The sequence below is a fragment of the Salmo salar genome, chromosome 04 (genome assembly GCF_965601325.2).
Source record: "Salmo salar chromosome 04, fSalSal1, whole genome shotgun sequence".
In the NCBI taxonomy this organism is placed as follows: domain Eukaryota; kingdom Metazoa; phylum Chordata; class Actinopteri; order Salmoniformes; family Salmonidae; genus Salmo; species Salmo salar.
The window spans coordinates 64,745,556-64,770,893 of NC_138294.1; the positions used below are offsets into that span (position 1 = coordinate 64,745,556).

Genomic DNA, 25,338 nt, shown 5'->3' on the forward strand with positions numbered 1-25,338 from the left:
CATGAGGACCGGCACAGGAAAGGGAGACCCAGAGTTACCTCTGCTGCAGAGGATAAATTCATTAGAGTTACCGGCCTCAGAAATTGCAGCCAAAATAAATTCTTCACAGGGTTCAAGTAACAGAGACATCTCAACATCAACTGTTCAGAGAAGACTTTGAATTTCTTATTTTATTATTTAACCAGGTAGGCTAGTTGAGAACAAGTTCTCGTTTACAACTGCGACCTGGCCAAGATAAAGCAAAGCAGTGCAACACAAACCACACAGAGTTACACATGGGATAAACAAATGTACAGTCAATAAAACAATAGAAAAAATCTATATACAGTGTGTGCAAATGTAGTAAGATTAGGGAGGTAAATCAGAATCAGGCCTTCATGGTCGAATTGCTGCAAAGAAACCACTACTAAAGGACACCAATAAGAAGAAGAGACTTATAGATGAAGAGAAGGTGGACAGAGTAGGTGAACGGAGAGATCTCCGCATGTGTGGTTCCCACCCTGAAGTATGGAGGTGTGGGGATACTTTGCTGGTGACACTGTCAGTGATTTATTTAGAATTCAAGGCACACTTAACCAGCATGGCTACCATAGCATTCTGCAGCGATAAGCCATCCCATCTGGTTTGAGCTTAGTGGGACTATCATTTGTTTTTCAACAGGACAATGACCCAACATACCTCCAGGCTGTGTAAGGGCTATTTGAACAAGATGGAGAGTGATGGAGTGCTGCATCAGATGACCTGGCCTCCACAATCACCCGACCTCAACCCAATTGAGATGGTTTGGGATGAGTTGGACCGCAGAGTGAAGGAAAAGCAGCCAACAAGTGCTCAGCATATGTGGGAACTCCTTCAAGACTGTTGGAAAATCATTCCAGGTGAAGCTGGTTGAGAGAATGACAAGAGTGCAAAGCTGTCATCAAGGCAAAGGGTGGCTACTTTAAAGAAACTCCTAAATAAATATGTTTTGATTTGTTTAACACTTTTTTTGTTACTACATGATCCCATATGTGTTATTTCATAGTTTTGATGTATTCACTATCATTCTACAATGTAAAAAATTAAGAAACCCTTGAATAAGTAGGTATGTCCAAACTTATGGCTGGTAAATGATGGTTTCTTCCCTGTTTTCTCTCTTTCTGTGGCTTGACCACTTTGAGTGTGCCAAATCCGAAGTAACTAGAACAGCAACAGATCGAAAATTGTTGAAACGGCTGTCCTCAACAGTTTGTAATGGAATTGGGGCTCCTGTAGGCCTACAACACACTTGAACTCGACCTAGTGTCTGATTGCTTAGCTTACAGAAACGTACCACATCTATTGCCTATGCAGACAAACTGATCAACCATAAGAACATCATCATCACACCAACGAGATCTAGGATCCAAATTCCCAGCGTGTCTGCCTTGATGTTCATAAAACTCCACGGGACCCCTCTTGCGCAGTGGAACCCAAAACGATGTGACACCTCTTGGTTACGGTGCTGTCCTTTCACCGCCATGATTCGAAGGGCGCTCAAATCGCTTAATATAACCCTCATCAAGCTCTGTTGCCTACACCTAATAGTCCTACTCATCACTTATTACAAATATAAGATTCACTTCTCACAATGGTGCTCATTTAGTAAAGATAGATCAAAGCTGAATCAATGTCTCGTAAGATCACAATGATTGTGTATTTAACATAACAGAACCAAATATGATGCAATTGGAGGATGTATTAAGGCTACTGTAGCATAGTAGGCCTATATTACACCAAAAACATCTGTCATTTCTTATCTGAAGCTGAATAGTCACATTTATTTCCTCATGCTGCCAAAATGTAACAGTGTGTGCAACCAGGCAGGTTAAGCTTGGATTTCAACAAAATAGGCCTACAAGAAAAGCTGATAGTTTAATGCCATCTGCCTTAATTTCCCTGCCGAACAGTAATTCAAAAAATAGAAAAACATTTGACTGTGTGGGCATAGGTAGAAGACATTGCAATTGGAGGATGCATTTTATGTGTAGGCCTAATGTACAATGATATTCAATAGGCTATACCTGTCAGTACAAACTTTGATATTAGATCATGTCCACTCCCTCACCTAAAGAAAATTGCACTACACAATTGGCTGATACCCCATTTCATGGACTCAAGATCCCTAGCTAAGTCTGTACATTGCAATATGAAAGTTCAATACAAGTAGTAGGTTGACTGGTGGGATAATGTGGCTCATTTCACAATCGACTGACTGGGGAGGTGATTTCCCAGTCAAAATTCTGCAATAAGAGCTAAAATGCTAATATTTGTGTAAATTCTTCACAGGTGGGTTCTGTGGGTGTCACTGAGTAGGCTGTTACCCCATATCATGGACCCAAGATCCATAAGTAAGGCTGTACAGTGAAATATAAGTATACCCCCAATGCAATTATGAAGTCTAATACTTCCACGGTGCGATTTAACTGACTTGTCCTTTTTGTCAAATTAACTAATTGTTGTCTTTTGTTGAATTAATATAACACTACTAACTTGTTAAGCATTATCTAGTCCAAATTTGCCATGATTCCACTATTTGTATCCGTTTGCATCAGTTTAAATGCGGGACTTTTTACTGTTTTGGTTAAACGCTGCTGAAAACACAACTCCAGATTACATGCTTTTCCGCGTGGAGGCATGCATCAAAAACTTGGGTCAGCAAGCTGCTACAAGGGGGACAGGTGTAAGAATATATTTGCTAGCTATTCATCTGATTAATAAAGCTGATAAAAATGCCATTACTAGCCAGAAAGCTGCTGGGGTAAAGCTAGCTAACATTTAGTTTACTCCACCGTCAGAGTTCAGTTTAGCTACTGTACAAAAGAACTAGCTATGTAATTTGTAGCTATAGTTTAAAGACTAACTAGTTACTGACTATTCAACCATTTTTGACAAACTACTTTGTTCTCCTGCCTGTTTATTGGTGATTGAAAGGTGGCAAGAAAAATGCCCCTCCTAATTTCACTGCAACTAGACTGTTACCATATAATTTGGAAGATTAGGCTTGTGCACATTTTACATGAGTGTTTCATTACCTACACTGAACAAAAATATAAACACAACATGTAAAGTGTTTGGTTATGTTTCAAGAGCTGAAATAAAAGATCCCAGAAATGTTCCATAAGCACAAAAAGCTTTTCTCTGAAATGTTGTGCACAAATTTGTTTACATCCTGTTAGTGAGCTTTTCTCCTTTGCCAAGATAATCCATCCACCTGACATGTGTGGATATCAAAAAGCTGATTAAACAACATGATCATTACGCAGATGCACCTTGTGCTGGGAACAATAAAAGGCCACTCTAAAATGTGCAGTTGTGTCACACAACACAATGCCACAGATGTCTCAAATATTGAGGGAGTGTGCAATTGGCATGCTGACTGCAGGAATGTCCACCAGAGCTGTTGCTAGATAATTGAATGTTAATTTCTCTACCATAAGTCTCCTCCAACGTCGTTTCAGAGAATTTGGCAGTACGTTCAACCGGCTTCACAACCACAGACCATGTGAGCGGTTTGCTGCTGTCAACGTTGTGAACAGAGTGCCCCATTGTGGGGTTATGGTATGGGCAGGCATAAGCTACAGACAACAAACACAACTGCATTTAATCTATGTCAATTTGAATGCACAAATATACAGTGATGAGATCCTGAGGCCCATGTGTTTTTGTGTATTTGTGAACAACAGATGCATCTGTATTCCAGTCATGTAAAATCCATAGATATACATGTATTTCAATTGACTTATTTCCTCATGAACTGTAAGTCAGTAAAATCTTTGAAATTGTTACATTTACATTTTAGTCATTTAGCAGACGCTCTTATCCAGAGCGACTTACAGTAGTGAATGCATACATTTCATACATTTTTTTTTCTGTGCTGGCCCCCCGTGGGAATCGAACCCACAACCCTGGTGTTGCAAACACCATGCTCTACCAACTGAGCTACCAACTGTTGTATGTTAAGTTTATTTTTGTTCAGTATAGTTAACCAAGTTATTGACTGACTAAGCTAATTCTTATATCTTTGTTGCATTTCAGGTAGAGTGGCATTTCTGACAGGCTAGCGATTCACAAATAACTTCAGAGTAGGTGTACTGATTTTAGGATCCATTTTACTTTCACAATTACATTGACAAGGGGGAGGTTATCGTAGATCACTCCCTATTCTGAGATGCTTTGTGAATATGGGCCCTGGAAGAAAGCTGTTGCCCAATACTTTGCACAGTAGTCACTTAACAGTAGGCAACCCTGATCCTGGAGTGCCGCAGGTACTGCAGGATTTTGTTCCAACTAAGCCCTAAACCAGGGGTGCGTTCAGTTCGCTTGAACGTTTTCTACATTGCACAACGGTTTGTACTGAACAACACTTTCCCAAAACGTTCTTAAACAGACTGAGATATGTTTGTTCAGTGGGTGTGGCTTGATGCAAGGAGTGACGTATTTAAAGGGCTGTGGTGCATTTTGAACCCACAACCCAACCCTTCCCCGTTTTTCAACTGGTCATTCTGTACAGTACTGCTATCATGTTTTTATGTACTGAATGCAGCCCTGACCAACTGAGATAATTGATCAGTTCAGTAATTGCGTAAATTCAATACACCTCGTCTTCCAGGTTGGTTAAATTAAAAACATGAAGTGCCAGGATTGCCTACCCCGATTTGTCAATGCTTATGAACTGAATATTGAGTGTGAATTTCCATATCAATGACACTAACAAAAGGGTTGCCTTGTTAAACATGTAGAGTAAACGTTAACATGGCTTTGGTGATTTAAAGGTGCATAATGCATTTGTCATCAGGCCACTGCATGCGGTGACGTGTACCTGGATGGTTACACTGCCTTACTGAATACTGCGGCCTTCAGTGGTACTGGACGCAAGGGCCTTACCAGAGAGTACAGCAACTCTCTCTCAGCCATTCTGGCAACATGTATTGTTTGTAGCCAGTCATTCATACAAACTGTTAGGGATGTAATCATGGACTTCTATTCACTTTGTCTACTTGTCCCATTCAATCTTGTCTGGGATATACAGTTGAAGTCGGAAGTTTACATACACCTTATAGCCAAATACATTTAAACTCAGTTTTTCACAATTCAAGACATTTAATCCTAGTAAAAATTCCCTGTCTTAGGTCAGTTAGGATCACCACTTTATTTTAAGAATGTGAAATGTCAGAATAATAGTAGAGAGAATGATTTATTTCAGCTTTTATTTCTTTCATCACATTCCCAGTGGGTCAGAAGTTTACATACTAATTGAGTGTATTTGGTAGCATTGTCTTTAAATTGTTTAACTTTGGTCAAACGTTTCAGGTAGCCTTCCACAAGCTTCCCACAATAAGTTGGGTGAATTTTGGCCCATTCCTCCTGACAGAGCTGGTGTAACTGAGTCAGGTTTGTAGGCCTCCTTGCTCGCACACACTTTTTCAGTTCTGCCCACAAATTTTCTATAGGATTGAGGTCAGGGCTTTGTGATGGCCACTCCAATACCTTGACAATACCTTAAGCCATCTTGCCAGAACTTTGGAAGTATGCTTGGGGTCATTGTCCATTTGGAAGACCCATTTGCGACCAAGCTTTAACTTCCTGACTGATGTCTTGAGATGTTGCTTCAATATAGCCACATAATTTTCCTCCCTCATGATGCCATCTATTTTGTGAAGTGCACCAGTCCCTCCTGCAGCAAAGCACCCCCACAACATGATGCTGCCACCCCTGTGCTTCACGGTTGGGATGGTGTTCTTTGACTTGCAAGCCTCCCCCATTTACCTCCAAACATAACGATGGTCATTATAGCCAAACAGTTCTATTTTTGTTTCATCAGACCAGAGGACATTTCTCCAAAAAGTACGATCTTTGTCCCCATGTGCAGTTGCAAACCGTAGTCTGGCTTTTTTATGGCGGTTTTGGAGCAGTGGCTTCTTCCATGCTGAGCGGCCTTTCAGCTTATGTTGATATAGGACTCGTTTGGCTGTGGATATAGATACTTTTGTACCTGTTTCCTCCAGCATCTTCACAAGGTCCTTTGCTGTTGTTCTGGGATTGATTTGCACTTTTCGCACCAAAGTACATTCATCTCTAGGAGACAGAATGCGTCTCCTTCCTGAGCGGTATGAAGGCTGCGTGGTCCAATGGTGTTTATATTTGCGTACTATTGTTTGTACAGATGAACATGGTACCTTCAGGCATTTGGAAATTGCTCCCAAGGATGAACCAGACTTGTGGAGGTCTACAATTTTCTTTCTGAGGTCTTGGCTGATTTCTTTTGATTTTCCCATGATGTCAAGCAAAGAGGCACTGAGTTTGAAGGTATGCCTTGAAATACATCCACAGGTACACCTCCAATTGACTCAAATGATGTCAATTAGCCTACCAGAAGCTTCTAAAGTCATGACATCATTTTCTGGAATTTTCCATACTGTTTAAAGGCACAGTCAACTTCTGACCCACTGGAATTGTGATACATAAGTGAAATAATCTGTCTGTAAACAATTGTTGGAAAAATTACATGTCATGCACAAAGTAGCCTAACCGACTTGCCAAAACTATAGTTTAACAAGAGATTTGTGGAGTGGTTGAAAAACGAGTTTTAATGACTCCAACCCAAGTGTATGTAAACTTCCGACTTCAACTGTATGTGGCAGGGTCTATAGGAAATCACGGACTACAAAAAGAAAAGCAGCCACGTCACGGACACCGACGTCACGCTTCCAGACAAACTAAACACCTTTGCCCATTTTGAGGATAATACAGTGCCGGCCCGCTAACAAGGATTGTGCCCCCCCCTTCTCCGTGGCCGACGTGAGTAAAACATTTAAACGTGTTAACCCTCGCAAGGCTGCTGGCCCAGACAGCATTCCTAGCTGCGTCCTCAGAGCATGCGCAGACCAGCTGGCTGGTGTGTTTATGGACATATTCAATCGCTCCTTATCCCAGTCTGCTGTCCCCACATGCTTCAAGATGGCCACCATTGTTCCTGTACCAAAGAAGGCAAAGATAACTGAACTAAATTACTACCGCTCTGTAGCACTCACTTCTGTCATCATGAAGTGCTTTGAGAGACTAGTCAAGGATCATATCACCTCCACCTTACTGGCTACACTAGACCCACTTCAGTTTGCATACCGCCCCAACAGGTCCACAGACGATGCAATCGCCATCACACTTCACACTGCCTTATCCCATCTGGACAAGAGGAATACCTATGTAAGAATTAATTGACTACAGCTCAGCATTCAACACCATAGTACCCTCCAAGCTCATCATCTAGCTGGAGGCCCTGGGTCTCAACCCCGCACTGTGCAATTGGGTCCTGGAATTTGACGGGCCTCCCCCAGGTGTTGAAGGTAGGAAACAACATCTCCACTTCGCTGACCCTCAACACTGGGGCCCCACAAGGGTGCATGCTCAGCCCCCTCCTGTACTGCCTGTTCACCCACGACTGTGTGGCCATGCACGCCTCCAACTTAACCATCAAGTTTGCAGACAACAGTAGTGGGCTTGATTACCAACAACAACGAGACATCCTACAGGGAGGAGGTGAGGGCACTCGGAGTGTGGTGTCAGGAAAACAACCTCTCACTCAACGTCAACAAAACAAAGGAGACAATCGTGGACTTCAGGAAACAGCAGAGGGAGCATCCCCCTATCCACATCGATGGGACAGTAGTGGAGAAGGTGGAAACGTACGTTCCTCGGCGTACACATCACAGACAAACTGAAATGGTCCACCCACACAGACAGCGTGGTGAAGAAGGTGCAACAGCGCCTCTTCAACCTCAGGAGGCTGAAGAAATTTGGCTTGTCACCCAAAACCCTGACAAACTTTTACAGATGCACAATCGAGATCATCCTGTCGGGCTGTATCACAGCCTGGTACGGCAACTGCACCGCCCTCAACCGCAAGGCTCTCCAGAGGGCGGCACGGTCTGCACAACGTATCACTGGGGGAAAACTACCTGCCCTCAATGACATCTACAGCACCCAATGTCATAGGAAGGCCAAAAAGATCATCAAGGACAACGTCCACCTGAGCCACTGCCTGTTCACACCGCTACCATCCAGAAGGCAAGGTCAGTACAGGTTTATCAAAGCTGGGACCGAGAGACTGAAGAACAGCGTCTATCTCAAGGCCATCAGACTGCTAAACAGCCATCACTAACTCAGAGAGGCTGCTGCCTACATTGAGACCCAATCACTGGCCACTTTTTAATAAATGGATCACTAGTCACTTTAAACAATGCCACTTTAATAATGTTTACATATCTTATATTACTCATATGTATATACTGTATTTTATACCTTCTATTGCACCTTGCATATGCCGCTCGGCCATCGCTCATCCATATATTTATATGTACATATTCTCATTCACCCCTTTAGATTTGTGTGTATTAGGTACATTTACATTTACGTCATTTAGCAGACGCTCTTATCCAGAGCGACTTACAGTAGTGAATGCATACATTTCATACAATTTCATACATTTCTTATTCTTTTTCTGTGCTGGCCCCCCGTGGGAATCGAACCCACAACCCTGGTGTTGCAACCACCATGCTCTACCAACTGAGCTGGGAAATTGTTTGATTACTTGTTAGATATTACTGCACTGTCGGAACTAGAAGCACAAGCATTTCTTTACACTCGCATTAACATCTGCTAACCATGTGTATGTGACATAACATTTCATTTGATTTTTGCAGAAGATTTGTTTTTCAAGGAAAAGGAAAGCAAACAATGAATGTAGGATGTTCCAGCAAGAGTGGACATCGAAACATTTATTTATTGAGGTATCAGGGAAAGCTGTGTGCTTAGTGTGCAAAGAGAGCACCGCTGTCTTGAAAAACTACAACTTGTCCCGACACTTCCAGCCGAAGCATGCAGAGAAATATAGGAATTTGTCGTCAGAGCAGAGGGCAAGTGCATCGAAACAGTTATTTTCTCAGTTGCAAAAGCAGAATTGCGAGAGCTAGCTATGTACTCTCCACAAAATTGCTGAACATAGCAATCCATTCGCTGAGGGCGAATTCATTAAAGAATGTTTAATTGACTCTGCAGCAATACTTTGCCCTGACAAGAAAGAGCTGTTAGAAAATGTTTCCCTGTCAAGACGAACAGTGACACACCGTGTTGAGGACATTGCAGAGAATATGGAACAACAGTTGAAAGACATGGTAAAGGATTGCACCTATTTCTCCTTGGCCCTGGATGAGAGCAGTGATCCACATGACACGGCGCAGTTATTGATATTCTTACGAGGCATAACCCCAGACTTTGAAATGACAGAGGAGCTTCAGTGCAGTCAATGAAGAGCACTACCACAGGGAAAGATTTTATTGGAGGAGGTTAATAAGTGTGTGGCAAAGCTGGGACTGAGTTTTGAAAAGTTATCTAGTGTGATCACTGATGGGTGCCTAAACTTGACAGGAAAAAACATTGGCCTTTTGAAAAGGATACAAGATCAAGTAGCTGAGCTGAACCCAGATCAGAAAATTATTTTCCTGCATTGCATTTATTCATCAGGAGGTGCTCTGTGAATGTATTCTGAAAATGAGCCATGTTGTGGATACAGTCACTACATCTTTAAACCACAGGCAGTTTGTCTCACTGTTGGAAGAGACAGAGTCGGGTCATGCAGATCTCCCCTACCACACAAACGTGAGATGGCTGAGTTTGGGGAAGGTGCTTAAAAGGGTGTGGGACCTGAAGTCGGAGATTGCTGAGTTTTTGCAAATGAAAGGAAAATATGTGGATTTCCCTCAACTACAAGTTAAAGAATGGTTGGCTGATATTGCCTTCACCATCGACATCATGGCCCTCATGAATTAACTGAATTCCAAACTACAAGGGTAGGGCCTTTTGCACATCAGGTGTACAGCCTTGTCAAGCCTTCTCTGGAAAATTAAGCCAACAATCTCACCCACCTTCCGACATTACTAGTCTGTTCCCTATCATATGATCAGCATGAGAAGTATACATCGCTGCTGTGTGCTTCGAACGGTGAGTTCTCATCAATTTGAAGAGTTCAAAGTGTTGGAAAATGACATGCTGTTGGTTTCCTCTCCTTTCACCTTCAATGTGGATAACGCACCCACTGACCTGCAACTTCAACTTATCGATCTTCAATCTGATGCAGTGATTAGAGAACTATTCAAAACAATGTCACTGACAAGGTTCTATGCATTTCTCGATTAACAAAAACTTTCCAAAGATTAGGAGTCATGCTCAGATGTTTGTACTGTTTGGGTCAACCTATGTATGTGAACAGACATTATCAGTGATGAAATATAACAAGTCAAGGCACAGATCATCTCTTACTGACTCTCAGCTCTCAGCAATCCTGTGCATAACGACGTCAGAAACTATACCTGACTTCACTGCTCTAGTCAATGCCCATCAGACTTCACTCCTCACACTGATTGAGTAGTTTAAATATAATGTTGAGCTCTCTCTTTTTTGTGCATGCCCGTTTTAAGCTAGAGCAGGCCTGGGCAATTATTTTCCATGGAGGGCCACAGAATATATTTTTGCCATTCCGGGCCAGAATCATATTACAAGATTATACATCATGTGTATGAATGTGTTGACAGATATATCTATAGTAAATCATGTCCAGATATGCTACTTATTTTACTTTTTTAACATGCACAGAAATAAACCACATCCATGTTCTGGGGTAGGTATTTTCATTATTAAACACAGAGGGGAAAGTACTGTGCATTCAGCACCACGGACAGAACTCTTGTTAAGCGATCTAAACCTCAATCTGCCTCTCTTGCATGATCCCCAGCCCATACCCCTACAATTAACAAATACCACTACTTTCCCCAATGCTACACATTCCTTTGTCTCATGCCCTTCTGCGCACTTCTCACACCTAGGAACCTCCCTCCTACACACTGCTGCCACATGCCCATAAGCTTGACACCTGTAACAATGTAATGTATTTGGTACAAAAGCTCGTACAGGATAACTTTTATATAACCAAATATCACTTTGTCGGGCAAAGACTCAACATCAAAACTCAGAAGAACAGACAATGACTCTTCTGTTACCCTGTCTGCGTCGCACCAAACAACGAGCATCACAAATACCAGGAATCTTCCCCTTCAGTTGGTCAACTTTTACATTTACTGCTACCCCAGTAATCACTCCTTTCAATGGGGCCCTTTTCTTGAGAGAGAAACAAATCACATTTCTTGCCACCATTCGTTTAACGCCGAGCGTCTTCTCCCTCTGACCAGCAGAAACACAAACAATTATCACAAGACCACTTCTGGTTACCCTCACGGATTCCACAGTACCCAACTCTGTTTTCACCCACCCTAAAACCACAAATGGATCAGCCAAAAGGCAAGGGTCCACTTTTCCCAAAAACTTCCCTCCTACTGTCAGACTCATCTTTATCCTGTCCCTCGGTGCAAGCCTCGGGCTCCAAGAACTTCACCACACCTACCACCTCCGATACTTCGCCCTCATTCATTTCCATTTCTCCTCCTGTCTTCAGCTCACTCTGCTTACACTTTCTACCGTTCTTCTTCAACAAACCATCTCCCTTTTTTCTGCCATTTTTAACCGACTCAAGCTCACCGTCTTCCTCCCTCCCTCTCTTAGACCTCCTCTGCTTCTCTTTTTCCCTCCATTCCTCCTCCGTATTCCAAGTATACGTCTCCTTATGATAATACTGCACATCTGACATACATCTTGTTCTTGCCCTCTCAAGGGACGCCATTTAACCGGCTGTCACAATCTCCGTACAATCAGCACGAACCCCTCAGGATGTATCGCTCAACAGTGCATCCCATTTATAATGCAGCTGCTTCGTCTTGATGTTATTCTTTATCATGCAATCACTCAAAGCGCTGTGGCATTGATCAACCAATGGTGTTAGATAACACCCACATACGTTTGCTTGACACACCCACATCATATTGCAGGAAGAAATACAAGAATAAATTAATGAAAAAAATAGACATGAATAAATGAAAGTTTTTTCATTAATGATTTATCTATGTGTGTATTCATCCATTTAGTTATGTATTGATGCATTTGTGTGCATTTATTCATTATTTATTATTGCAATTATTTATTTGTGCATTTGTATTCATAATTTTTTTAATGCCAGATTTGGTCCTCCATACAAAGCAACTGGGAACTCGGCGATCTCCGACTTCAGTGCATTCAAGACAACTGGGAACTCGGGGGGGGGGGGGGGGGACGGACGGTTCAAAAAGTAGTTTTGAACCGTCATCCAACTCGGAATTCTAAATCGGGGAACTCTAACCTTTCTAAACCTAGAGCTCCGACTTTCCGTCCTGAAGATCACTGACGTCATGATTTTACCTATTTTTTTTCGATTTCCAGTTGTCTTGAAAGCTAGCTCTTTGGTGTCGTCACGATTACGCATGTGCCCGCTGCTGCTGACACGACAGAAAACATGGCGCTCGAGGAACCTAATGGAGATTTTCCATATTTACCTTCAGGGGCGGCGGAGGGTAAGCTGATGTTTTCCTTCGCTCAATATAATGGATATCCACTTTGGTCTAGTATGTATTATTTATTATAGCCAAAACCAAGGGCTACCACCATTGCCCGTGTGAGTAGAGCATAAACAATCAACGCTAGCAATACCTAGCTCTGCACTATTCTAGCTAGCTATTAGCCATATGATCAGCAAGTTCCAAGGTCGATGCAATGCATTAGTAAAGTAGTAATGTTACCTAGCCGCCTTGGCCTTACGAAGGACTGCATTGATTTATGTACTTTTAGTTTTTATTTCTGTGTCTTAAGTAAATTGGCCAAATCAGTTGCTAGTGCAGTAACGTTAGTACCACTAAGTTAGCTAACGTTATAACAACAACCACGCATAAAGCAGTATTCTAATTTAAAGGTCCAATGCAGCTGTTACCTCTATCAAAAAAATCTGCGTAACAATTTAGTACCTTACTGTGATTTCTTTCAAATAAAATGGTTAAATAGAACCCGCTTCTTAGCAAAGAGAAATTTGTCAGGCAGTTTGGACTTCTCTTTCTTATTACATGCTGACCACACCGCTTGCGTTGCAAAATACATTTAAACACATGTTATTCAATTAATTTGCATTTGCGTTGCCAAGCGCTAAAATAAGTCAGTTCTATTTGTGATGCTTAACGCGGTGCAAGTCCTGCCTCTCCCATCTCCTCATTGGTTTATAGAAGCAGATACCCACATGCCATCTCCTCATTGGTTATACCTACATGGGTGAATGAAAGATTAACTGAGTTTGGTCGGTCATGTGGTAACTATAAAAGTTAAATGCCAATCGCCATGTAAAGTCCAAAGAAGGAAAAAGCATGAAGGAGAGAGGACTAGAAACGATAAGGTTGACCGTTTTTATGTGTGGATTAATTGTCGGAGTAGAGGACCGTGTTCATTTCAGGTCAAATAACAACTCCATTTTTGTATCCCAGGACAAATTAGCTAGCAACTGGAAGCCGTCAAGTTAAATTGCCATAAATGTTTAATGCTTTTTGACCTGTCCCCAAATTAATATAATTAGTTGAGTTTGTTTTGATTTTTCAACCTGCGTGTCGTGGTCGCGTTTGGTGTGGGGGGGACGAAATCAGTTGGCGCGTGGCCGGTTTGGGTAATTTACTACATGGTGATGTCACCATGGAAGGCCAAAACTCCCTCCTACCAAAACAGGCAGAAATGTCAGGTGGCCTTTTCAAACAGCTCTTTCACTTAAAGTGCATTATCATTTTCAGTTATTATTCCAACCTCCGTGTGAAATGTATAAAACAGAGAAATCACTTTTTTGACTGCACTGGGCCTTTTAACTTAGCTGTGAGCGCTTCATCAAAGGCTGAAGAGCATCATAGTGATACCACGGATGGATGGATATATATACAGATCTTTGATGTCTTCTTTTTGAAATCAATGCTGACATTATTTTTCAGTAAACAAAATGATACAGGAGAATGGTGACCTGTTTTCTGATGCCCTGTGCAAAGTCTGCAGTGCTGTCCTGAATTCTGACTCCCAGAAACTTGCACATTATCAGGTCGGTGATCCCACTTGAGTTTGATATTTATTTATGGTCATCTTCTTGACCACTATACAGAGCAGCATCTGATGTTTTCATTCTTTCATTCTGTCATTCTTTTCAGAGCAAAAAGCATGCCAACAAAGTGAGACGCTACATGAGCATCCACAAAGAAGAGGAGCCCACCATCAAAAGGTTCAAGTCGCCTTCGGGAGACAGTGTAAGTTTATTTCTCAGCTAGACATTTAGATTTTTTTGTTGTATTTTTTGTCATTGAGCAGACACTCTTATCCAGAGCCACTTACAGTAGTGAGTGCATTCATTTCCCTTCTGGTTCCCCATGAGAATCAAACCCACAACCCTGTCGTTGCCAGCGCCATGCTCTACCAACTGAGTCACATGGGACCAGCTAGAAAAGGTTTTATCCAGCCCTGCTCTGCCCAGTATAAATAGACTGCGTTCATGGATAGAGCGCCCTTAACCTTTTTGTGTCCTCTGTTGTACTTTGCTGTATTCTTCCCCTGCTCCATCTCCAGGCCAGCAGTAATGGCGAGACGGACCGCTCCAAAGCCTGTCATATATGTAACATGACATTCTCCTCTCCGGTGGTGGCTGAGTCCCACTACCAGGGCAAGGTACACACCAAGAACCTGAGACTGAAGACCTTTGGCAACCAGCCCGCAGGTAATGGGCCATCTACACTTATGGCCATATATGAGAAAAGCCTGTTTTAAATTTTCCACCCCATCTGCACGCATTTTCTTTTTCTCCTCATTCTGTGTTATTCCTCTGTCGCATACCTGTATTTGTCAAATGTGTAAAAATATAACTTAAACTCCCTCTTCCTGTCTGACGAACGTGTCATATCCTGCCTCCTACCTCCCCAGTAGCACTACCTCAGGCTGTGGCCCCAGTAGTGAAAAAGAAGAAGAAGAAGAAGGAGGCTCAGTCAGAGGAGGCTAGCAACGTGGCATCGTCAGGCCCGGCCGAGGACGACCAGGGCAACTTCTGTTCCATCTGCCATGCCTCGTTCAACAACCCCCTCATGGCCAAGCAGCACTATGAAGGCAAGAAGCATAAAAAACAGCTGACCCAGCAGAAGCTTATGGAGACCTATGGGCCATCCACTGCACCAGGTAGGACAGCCTCGTGTGGCCAGGCTTTTCTCTTTTTGTAAACCTGGAGAAGTTCTCCTTAGGAAGACGATAAAAATGGGTGGAGTCAAGATGGAAATATTTATATACACAGAATATACCAAACATCAGGAACACCTTTCTAATTTTGAGTTGAGGAATAGCCTATGCATTGCTGATTCCTGCTATGAATGTATCTGCATGTCCCTGTTTTGCTGTCTGCTGCTGTGAGCGAGCCACTCCCTCTCCCCACTGCGCATGGAGGAGGGAGAGATGCATTATGAGAAGCACAAGCATTTGACATTGCTCAAAATGCAATTGTGGGAGAGACAGTTTAACGCAACTATAGTTTATTTCTCACCTCTTAATATTTAGTTAATTGCACCACTTTACAACCGGAGTAGGCTGTAGTATGGTTTTGATGCCCTCGTGGAGCAAAGCGCACTATTTGCAGTCACTAGGCCTACATCAAGTGGCCTTGTCCTAGCGCTGAAAAGTTTTGGTAGGATATTAGCCTAGATTTACTGATTAATCAATAAGCCTACATGGTTTATATAGCAACAATATCATATTTAGAGTTAGCTAAGTGTTTTGAGTTCCCACTTCCTCAGGTGGTGAATAATATAGCCAATAGTTACAAATATGTCTGCAATTTCTCTGAAGAGCCAAAAATATATACACTGCTCAAAAAAATAAAGGGAACACTTAAACAACACTGTAACTCCAAGTCAATCACACTTCTGTGAAATCAAGCTGTCCACTTAGGAAGCAACACTGATTGACAATAAATTTCACATGCTGTTGTGCAAATGGAATAGACAACAGGTGGAAATTATAGGCAATTAGCAAGGCGCCCCCAATAAAGGAGTGGTTCTGCAGGTGGGGACCACAGACCACTTCTCAGTTCCTATGCTTCCTGGCTGATGTTTTGGTCACTTTTGAATGCTGGCAGTGCTTTCACTCTAGTGGTAGCATGAGACGGAGTCTACAACCCACACAAGTGGCTCAGGTAGTGCAGCTCATCCAGGATGGCACATCAATGCGAGCTGTGGCAAGAAAAGGTTTGCTGTGTCTGTCAGCCTAGTGTTCAGAGCATGGAGGCGCTACCAGGAGACAGGCCAGTACATCAGGAGATGTGGAGGAGGCCGTAAGAGGGCAACAACTCAGCAGAAGGACCGCTACCTCCGCCTTTGTGCAAGGAGGAGCAGGAGAAGCACTGCCAGAGCCCTGCAAAATGACCTCCAGCAGGCCACAAATGTGCATGTCTGCTCAAACGGTCAGAAACAGACTCCATGAGGGTGGTATGAGGGCCCGACGTCCACAGGTGGGTGTTGTGCTTACAGCCCAACACTGTGCAGAACGTTTGGCATTTGCCAGAGAACACCAAGATTGGCAAATTCGCCACTGGCGCCCTGTGCTCTTCACAGATGAAAGCAGGTTCACACTGAGCACGTGACAGACGTGACAGAGTCTGGAAAAGCCGTGGAGAATGTTCTTTTGCCTGCAACATCCTCCAGCATGACCGGTTTAGCGGTAGGTCAGTCATGGTGTGGGGTGGCATTTCTTTGGGGGCCGCACAGCCCTCCATGTGCTCGCCAGAGGTAGCCTGACTGCCATTAGGTACCGAGATGAGATCCTCAGACCCCTTGTGAGACCATATGCTGGTGCGGTTGGCCCTGGGTTCCTCCTAATGCAAGACAATGCTAGACCTCATGTGGCTGGAGTGTGTCAGCAGTTCCTGCAAGAGGAAGGCATTGATGCTATGGACTGGCCCGCCCGTTCCCCAGACCTGAATCCAATTGAGCACATCTGGGAAATCATGTCTCGCTCCATCCACCAACGCCACGTTGCACCACAGACTGTCCAGGAGTTGGCGACTGCTTTAGTCCAGGTCTGGGAGGAGATCCCTCAGGAGACCATCCGCCACCTCATCAGGAGCATGCCCAGGCATTGTAGGGAGGTCATACAGGCACGTGGAGGCCACACACACTACTGAGCCTCATTTTGACTTGTTTTAAGGACATTACATCAAAGTTGGATCAGCCTGTAGTGTGGTTTTCCACTTTAATTTTGAGTGTGACTCCAAATCCAGACCTCCATGGGTTGATAAATTGGATTTCCATTGATTTATTTTTGTGTGATTTTGTTGTCAGCACATTCAACTATGTAAAGAAAAAAGTATTTAATAAGATTATTTCTTTCATTCAGATCTAGGATGTGTTGTTTAAGTGTTCCCTTTATTTTTTGAGCAGTATATTTTAGGATCCTATTTTGACAGATTGCACATCAAAATGTCAATCATGCATTCCCTGGTTAGGTTCGAAATTGCTTTCTTTTTTAATCATAGGCTACCTTCTGTCTTACTTGGAACTGCAAAAAAATTGTCTAGAGCCTTGCCGCTAATGTAACTGTCCATTGAATTTTTTTTTTTGTCTTTGTATTTATTGTTATCGAGCTAAATACTTTTATCACAATGTGAATTTTCTTCATATCGCCCTGCTCTACCGACATGGTAGGGAAATGGAAAATAAAGAAATGCCTATACCGACGGGAAATGTAATTTCTACTCCCAGCCAATCAAATGCGAGCGTTAATAGCTAAGTAAGACCTAGCCGCTGCCGAGTCCCCAACAACTGGATTTTCCGGTTTGTCAGGGTGAAATGGAAAGTGAGCCTGTGCCTTCCACATTAAATTTTATTACTATTTTCAACATTGTAGATTAATAGTGAAGACATCGCAACTACGAAATGACACATGGAATCATGTGGTAACCAAAAAAGTGTTCAACAAATTCTTTAAAGTAGCCACTCTTTGCCTTGATAACAGCTTTGCATAGTCTTGGCATAACAGCTTTGCATAATTTTCTAACTGTCTTGAAGGAGTTTCCACATGCTGAGCACTTGTTGGCTGCTTTTCCTTCACTCTGCGGTCCAACTCATCCCAAACCATTTCAGTCGGGTTGAGGTTGGGTGATTGTGGAGACCAGGTCATCTGATGCAGTACTCCATCACTCTCTTTCTTGGTCAAATAGCCCTTACACAGCCGGGAGGTGTGTTGGGGTCATTGTCCTGTTGAAAAACAAATGATAGTCCCACTAAGCTCAAACCAGATGGGATGGTGTATCGCTGCAGAATACTGTGGTAACCATGCTGGTTAAGTGTGCCTTGAATTCTAAATAAATCACTGATGGTGTCACCATCACACCACCACCTCCATGCTTCTCGGTGGGAACCACACATGCGTAGATAATCCGTTCACCTACTCTGCATCTCACAAAGACACGGCGGTTGGAACCAAAGTTCTCAAATATGGACTCATCAGACCGAAGGACCGAATTCTACCAGTCTAATTGCTCGCGTTTCTTTGCCATAGCAATTCTCTTGTTATTATTGGTGTCCTTTTAGTAGTGGTTTCTTTGCAGCATTTCGACCATGAAGGCCTGATTCACGCAGTCTCCTCTAAACAGTTGATGTTGCGATGTCTGTTACTTGAACTCTGTGAAGCAGTTATTTGGGCTGCAATTTCTGAGGCTGGTAACTCTAATGAACTTATCCTCTGAGCAGAGGTAACTCTGGGTCTTCCATTCCTGTGGCAGTCCTCATGAGCCAGTTTCATCATAGCGCTTGATGGATTTTGCGACAGCACTTGAAGAAACGTTCAAAGTTCTTAATGTTCCGGATTGACTGACCTTCATGTCTTTTAAAGTAATTATGGACTGTCGTTTCTCTTTGCTTATTTGAGCTGTTCTTGCCATGATATGGACTTGGTCTTTTACCAAATAGGGCTATCTTCTGTAACCACCCCTACCTTGTCACAACACAACTGATTGTCTCAAATGAATTAAGAAGGATATACATGCCACAAATTAACTTTTAACCAGGCACACCTGTTAATTGAAATGCATTCCAGGTAGAGGTCGACTGATTAATCGGAATGGCCGATTTTTTTTTTATTTTTATATTTTTTTTAATTGGGGCCGTTTTCATAACAATCTGCATTTTTGGACACCGATCATGGCCGACTACATTGCACTTCATGATGAGACTGCGTGGCAGCTGACTACCTGTTATGCGAGTGCAGCAAGTAGCCAAAGTAAGGTGCTAGCTAGCATTAAACTTATCTTATAAAAAAACAATCATAACATAATCACTAGTTAACATGGTTGAAGATATTAATAGTTTATCTAGCTTGTCCTGTGTTTCATATAATCGATGCGGTGGCTGTTAATTTATCATTGAATCACAACCTACTTCGCCAAACGGGTGATTTAACAAGCGCATTCGCGAAAAAGCACTCGTTGCGCCACTGTGTACCAAACCATAAACATCAACGCCTTTCTTAAAATCAATACAAGTATATATTTTTAAACCTGCATATTTAGTTAATATTGCCTGCTAACATGAATGTCTTATAATTAGGAAAATTGTCACTTCTCTTACGTTCTGTGCAACAGAGTCGGGGTATATGCAGCAGTTTGGGCCACCTGGCTCGTTGCGAACTGTGTGAAGACCATTTCTTCCTAACAAAGACAGGCAACTTCGCCAAACGGGGGATGATTTTACAAAAGCGCATTTGTGGAAAAAAAGCACAATCGTTGCACGAATGTACCTAACCATAAACATCAATGCCTTTCTTAAACCTGCATCTTTAGTTAACAGATTCGTGTTAGCAGGCAATATTAAACTAGGGAAATTGTCACTTCTCTTGCGTTCATTGCACGCAGAGTCCGGGTATATGCAACTGTTTAGGCCGCCTGGCTCGTTGCGAACTAATTTGCCAGAATTGTACGTAATTATGACAACATTGAATATTGTGCAATGTAACAGCAATATTTAGACTTATGGATGCCACCCGTTAGGTAAAATACCGAACGGTTCCGTGTTTCACTGAAAGAATAAACGTTTTGTTTTCGAAATTATAGTTTCCGGATTTGACCATATTAATGACCTAAGGCTCGTATTTGTGTGTTATTATATTATAATAAAGTCTGATTTGATAGAGCAGTCTGACTGAGCGGCGGTAGGCAGCAGCAGGCTCGTAAGCATTAATTCAAACAGCACTCTACTGCGTTTGCCAGCAGCTCTTCGCATTGCGCTGTTTATGACTTCAAGCCTATCAACTCCCGAGATTAGGCTGGCAATACTAAAGTGCCTATAAGAACATCCAATAGTCAAAGGTATATGAAATACAAATGGTATAGAGAGAAATGGTCCTATAATAACTACAACCTAAAACTTCTTACCTGGGAATATTGAAGACTCATATTAAAAGGAACCACCAGCTTTCATATGTTCTGAGCAAGGAACTTAAACGTTAGCTTTTTACATGGCACATATTGCACTTTTACTTTCTTCTCCAACACTTTGTTTTTGCATTATTTAAACCAATTTGAACATGTTTCATTATTTTATTTGAGACTAAATAGATTTTATTGATGTATTAAGTTAAAATAAGTGTTCATTGTTGGCTCAGTTGGTAGAGCATGGTGTTTGCAACGCCAGGGTTGTGGGTTCGATTCCCACGGGGGACCAGTACAGAGAAGAAAATGAATGAAATGTATGCATTCACTACTGTAAGTCGCTCTGGATAAGTGTCTGCTAAATGACTAAAATGTTACCTGTTAGGGAGGAACGCCTCACCAATATCCAATAGTATAGCGTGGCGCGAAATACAAACACCTAAAAAATGCTATAACTTCAATTTCTCAAACATGTGACTATTTTACACCATTTTAAAGATAAGAGACTCGTTAATCTAACCACACTGTCCGGTTTCAAAAAGGCTTCACAGCGAAAGCAAAATATTAGATTGTCAGAGTACCCTCCCAAAAATAATCACACAGCCATTTTCAAAGCAAGCATATGTCACAAAAACCAAAACCACAGCTAAATGCAGCACTAACCTTTGATCTTCATCAGATGACACTCCTAGGACATTATGTTATACAATACATGCATGTTTTGTTCAATCAAGTTCATATTTATATCAAAAACCAGCTTTTTACATTAGCATGTGATGCTCAGAACTAGCATACCCACCGCAAACTTCCGGTGAATTTACTAAATTACTCACGATAAACGTTCACAGAATACATAACAATTATTTTAAGAATTATAGATACAGAACTCCTTTATGCAATCGTGGTGTCCGATTTTTAAAATAGCTTTTCGGTGAGAGTACATAGCCCGGCCATCACGGCTAGCTATTTTGACACCCACCAAGTTTGACACTCACCAAACTGATTTACTATAAGAAGATTTGGATTACCTTTGCTGTTCTTCTTCAGAATGCACTCCCAGGACTTCTACTTAAACAACAAATGTTGTTTTGGTTCGAAATAATCCATAGTTATATTCCAATAACTCCGTTTTGTTCATGCGTTCAGGTAACTATCCGAAGGGTGACATGCCGGTGCGTTTCGGGACAAAAAATGACAAAATATTTCTTTACCGTACTTAGAAGCATGTCAAACGCTGTTTAAAATACTTTTTTATGCGATTTCTCGTAAAATGGCAAATATTCCAACCGGGAGACGTTGTATTCATTCAAACAGTGAAAGAAAAAAATTGAGTCGTCTCGTGCACGCGCGCACGCCAGTGTCCTTGTCCTCAGAAGGACCACTCACAAAAACCCCTGCTGTTTTTCGCCCAGAGACTGGAGGGCTATCATTCCACTTTCTGGCACCTTCCTAGAGCCAATGGAAGCCTTAAAAAATGTCAGGTTACAGCAGAGATGCTGTATTTTTGATAGAGATGCCCTAGTAGGAGAACAAATTGTCAGACAGGGCACTTCCTGCATGGAATCTTCTCAGGTTTTGGCCTGCCATATGATTTCTGTTATACTCAGACACCATTCAAACAGTTCTAGAAACTTTAGTGTTTTCTATCCAAATCTACTAATTGTATGCATATTCTAGTTTCTGGGCAGGAGTAGTAACCAGATTAAATCGGGTACGTTTTTTTTATCCGGCCGTGAAAATACTGCCCCCTATCCCAGTGATTATGATAAGATTGCTAGTTTTTTTATAAGATAAGTTCAATGCTAGCTAGCAACTTACCTTGGCCTCTTGCTGCTCTCGCGTAACAGGTAGTCAGCCTGCTACGCAGGCTCCTCGTGGAGTGCACGTTGGACTAGTAAGGTTGCAAAAACGAATCCCTTTGGCCTCTTGCAGCTCTCGCGTAACAGGTAGTCAGCCTGCTACGCAGGCTCCTCGTGGAGTGCACGTTGGACTAGGAAGGTTGCAAAAACGAATCCCCGAGGTGACAAGGTAAAAATCTGTTGTTCTACCCCTGAACAAGGCAGTTAACTCCCGTTCCTAGGCCGTCATTGAAAATAAGAATGTGTTCTTAATCGGACTTGCATAGTTAAAGGCGTAAAAAAACATTTTATTTTTAAATCGGCAAATCGGTGGCCAAAAATACCGATTTGTTAGGAAAACTTGAAATCGGCCATTCCGATTAATCGGTCGACATCTTTGTTTCATAATTTTGATGTCATTATTATTCTACAATGTTGAAAATAGAAAAATAAATAACCCATGAATGAGTAGATGTGTCCAAACTTTTGACTTATACCGAATATTGGAGGACCAAAAAAAAGCTGATGCCGTTTAATCGGCCAATTCTATATATATATATATATATTTGTAATAATGACAATTACAACATTACCGAATGAACACTTTTTAACTTAATAGAATACATAAATAAAATCTATTTAGTCTCAAATAATGAAAGATGTTCAATTTGGTTTAAATAATGCAAAAACCGTGGAGAAAGTAAAAGTGTAATGTTAAAGCTAACGTTTGAAGTTCCTTGCTCAGATCATGAACATATGAAAGCTTGTGGTTCAATATTCCCAGTTAATACGTTTTTAGGTTGTAGTTATTATAGGAATTATGACGCGTCGACTATTTCTCTCTATACCGTTTTGTATTTGACCATCCTACCGATCCTCGACTTCTGCGACGTCGTTTACAAATAGCCTCCAACACTACTCAACAAATTGGATGCAGTCTATCACAGTGCCATCTGTTTTGTCACCAAAGCCCCATATACTACCCACCACTGCGACCTGTATGATCTCGTTGGTGGCCCTCGCTTCATACTCGTCGCCAAACCCACTGGCTCCAAGTCAACTACAAGTCTCTGCTAGGTAAAGCCCCGCCTTCTCAGCTCACTGGTCACCATAACAACACCCACCCGTAGCACGCGCTCCAGCAGGTATAGCTCACTGGTCACCCCCAAAGCCAATTCTTCCTTTGGCCGCCTCTCCTTCCAGTTCTCTGCTGCCAATGACTGGAACAAACTGCAAAAATCTCTGAAGCTGGAGACTCTTACCTCCCTCACTAGCTTTAAGCACAAGCTGTCAGAGCAGCTCACAGATCACTGCACCTGTACATAGCTCATCTGTAAATAGACCATCCAATCTACCTCATCCCCATACTGTATTTATTTATTTATTTATTTATCTTGCTCCTTTGCACCCCAGTATCTGAACTTGCACATTCATCTTCTGCACGTCCTACCATTCCAGTGTTTAATTGCTATATTGTAATTACTTTGTCACCATGGCCTATTTATTGCCTTACCTCTCTTATCCTACCTCATTTGCACATGCTGTATATAGAATATTCTATTGTATGTTTGTTTATTCCATGTGTAACTCTGTGTTGTATGTGTCGAACTGCTTTGCTTTATCTTGGCTAGGTCGCAGTTGCAAATGAGAACTTGTTCTCAACTAGCCTACCTGGTTAATTAAATAAATAAACAAATGCATATACCTTTGACTATTGGATGTTCTTAAATGTACTTTAGTATTGCCAGGCAAATCTCGGGAGTTGATAGGCTTGAAGTCATAAACGACGCTGTGCTTCAATCATTTCTAAGAGCTGCTGGCAAAACACAGTAAAGTGCTGTTTGAATGAATGCTTATGAGCCTGCTGCTGCCTACCACAGCTCAGTCAGACTGCTCTATCAAATCAGAGACTTAATTATAATAAACACAGAAATACGAGCCTTCGGTCATTAATATGGTCAAATCCGGAAACTATCATTTCAAAAACAAAACATTTATTCTTTCAGTGAAAGACGCAACCATTCTGTATTTTATTGAACGGGTCTAAATATTGCTGTTACATTGCACAACCTTCAATGTTGTCATAATTATGTAAAAATCTGGCAAAATAATTAGGGTCTTCACACAGTTCGCAACGAGCCAGGAGGCCCAAACTGTTGCATATACACTGACTATGTTTGCACTGAACGCAAGAGAAGTGACACAATTTCCCTAGTTAATATTGCCTGTTAAGAAATTCATGTTAACTAAATATGCAGATAAAAAAATATATACTTCTGTGTATTGATTTTAAGAAAGGCGTTGATGCTTATGGTTAGGTACATTTGTGAAACGATTGTGCTTTTGTTAAATCATCACCTGTTTGGCGAAGTTGAAGTGGGCTGTGATTCGATAAATTAAGGCACCGCTTTGATTATATGCAACGCAGGACAAGCTAGTTAACTACACACAGTTGATGATATTACTAGGTTAACTAGTGATTATGTGAAGATTTTGTAAAATATTTTTTATAAGAAGTTTTTAATGCTTGCTAGAAACTTACCTTTGCTCCTTGCAGCCACAAGGTCCTTTTGACGCTGCACTCGCGTAACAGGTGGTCAGCCTGCCACGCAGTTTCCTCGTGGATTGCAATATAATCGGCGTCCAAAAAAGGCCAATTACCGATTTTGTTATGAAAACCTGAAATCGGCCCAAATTAATCGGCTATATGTGTTGCATATGTTTGAGGCCCTTTTTTTCTAACAGGTGTTAATAAGTGTCTCTGGAGTGTAATATACAGTAGGAGCCAGACACTACAGGCAAATCAATTGTGTGCCAATGCAGTATTGGGTCATTGCATGTAGGTTTTATGTGTCTAAAATGGAGTTCTTTGCCAACTAGTCCCTCCTGTGTCTCCAGCTTCCACAGTAAAGGGCTACCCATGTACTGTATGCAACATCGAACTCAACTCTGTGGAACAGTATCAGGCACACATCAGCGGCTCCAAACATAAGAACCAGTATGTATCCCTCTCTCTCACTCCAATCCCCAGTGAGCTAGTAGAAACAACAACCACTGCATGCACACACCAGTGTATACCTCACTATT

At 41.9% G+C, this 25,338-nt stretch overlaps 1 protein-coding gene across 5 annotated transcripts in view; it reads left to right on the forward strand.

Moving 5' to 3' along the window:
• Nucleotides 1-25,338, forward strand: part of LOC106603481 (zinc finger protein 346) — a 33,459-nt gene that overhangs the window by 4,521 nt on the left and 3,600 nt on the right. The window contains exons 2-7 of one of the 5 annotated variants that reach the window (XM_014197231.3): nt 12,382-12,512; nt 13,956-14,059; nt 14,166-14,261; nt 14,578-14,725; nt 14,929-15,177; nt 25,150-25,249. In XM_014197231.3, the coding sequence (XP_014052706.1) occupies nt 12,455-12,512; nt 13,956-14,059; nt 14,166-14,261; nt 14,578-14,725; nt 14,929-15,177; nt 25,150-25,249 (755 nt within the window). In that variant the 5' untranslated portion in view covers nt 12,382-12,454. Of the gene's footprint in view, nt 1-12,241; nt 12,513-13,281; nt 13,379-13,413; nt 13,436-13,955; nt 14,060-14,165; nt 14,262-14,577; nt 14,726-14,928; nt 15,178-25,149; nt 25,250-25,338 lie in introns of those variants that run through there. The other 4 variants (XM_014197232.3, XM_014197234.3, XM_014197235.3 and 1 more) reach the window with 4 other exon arrangements.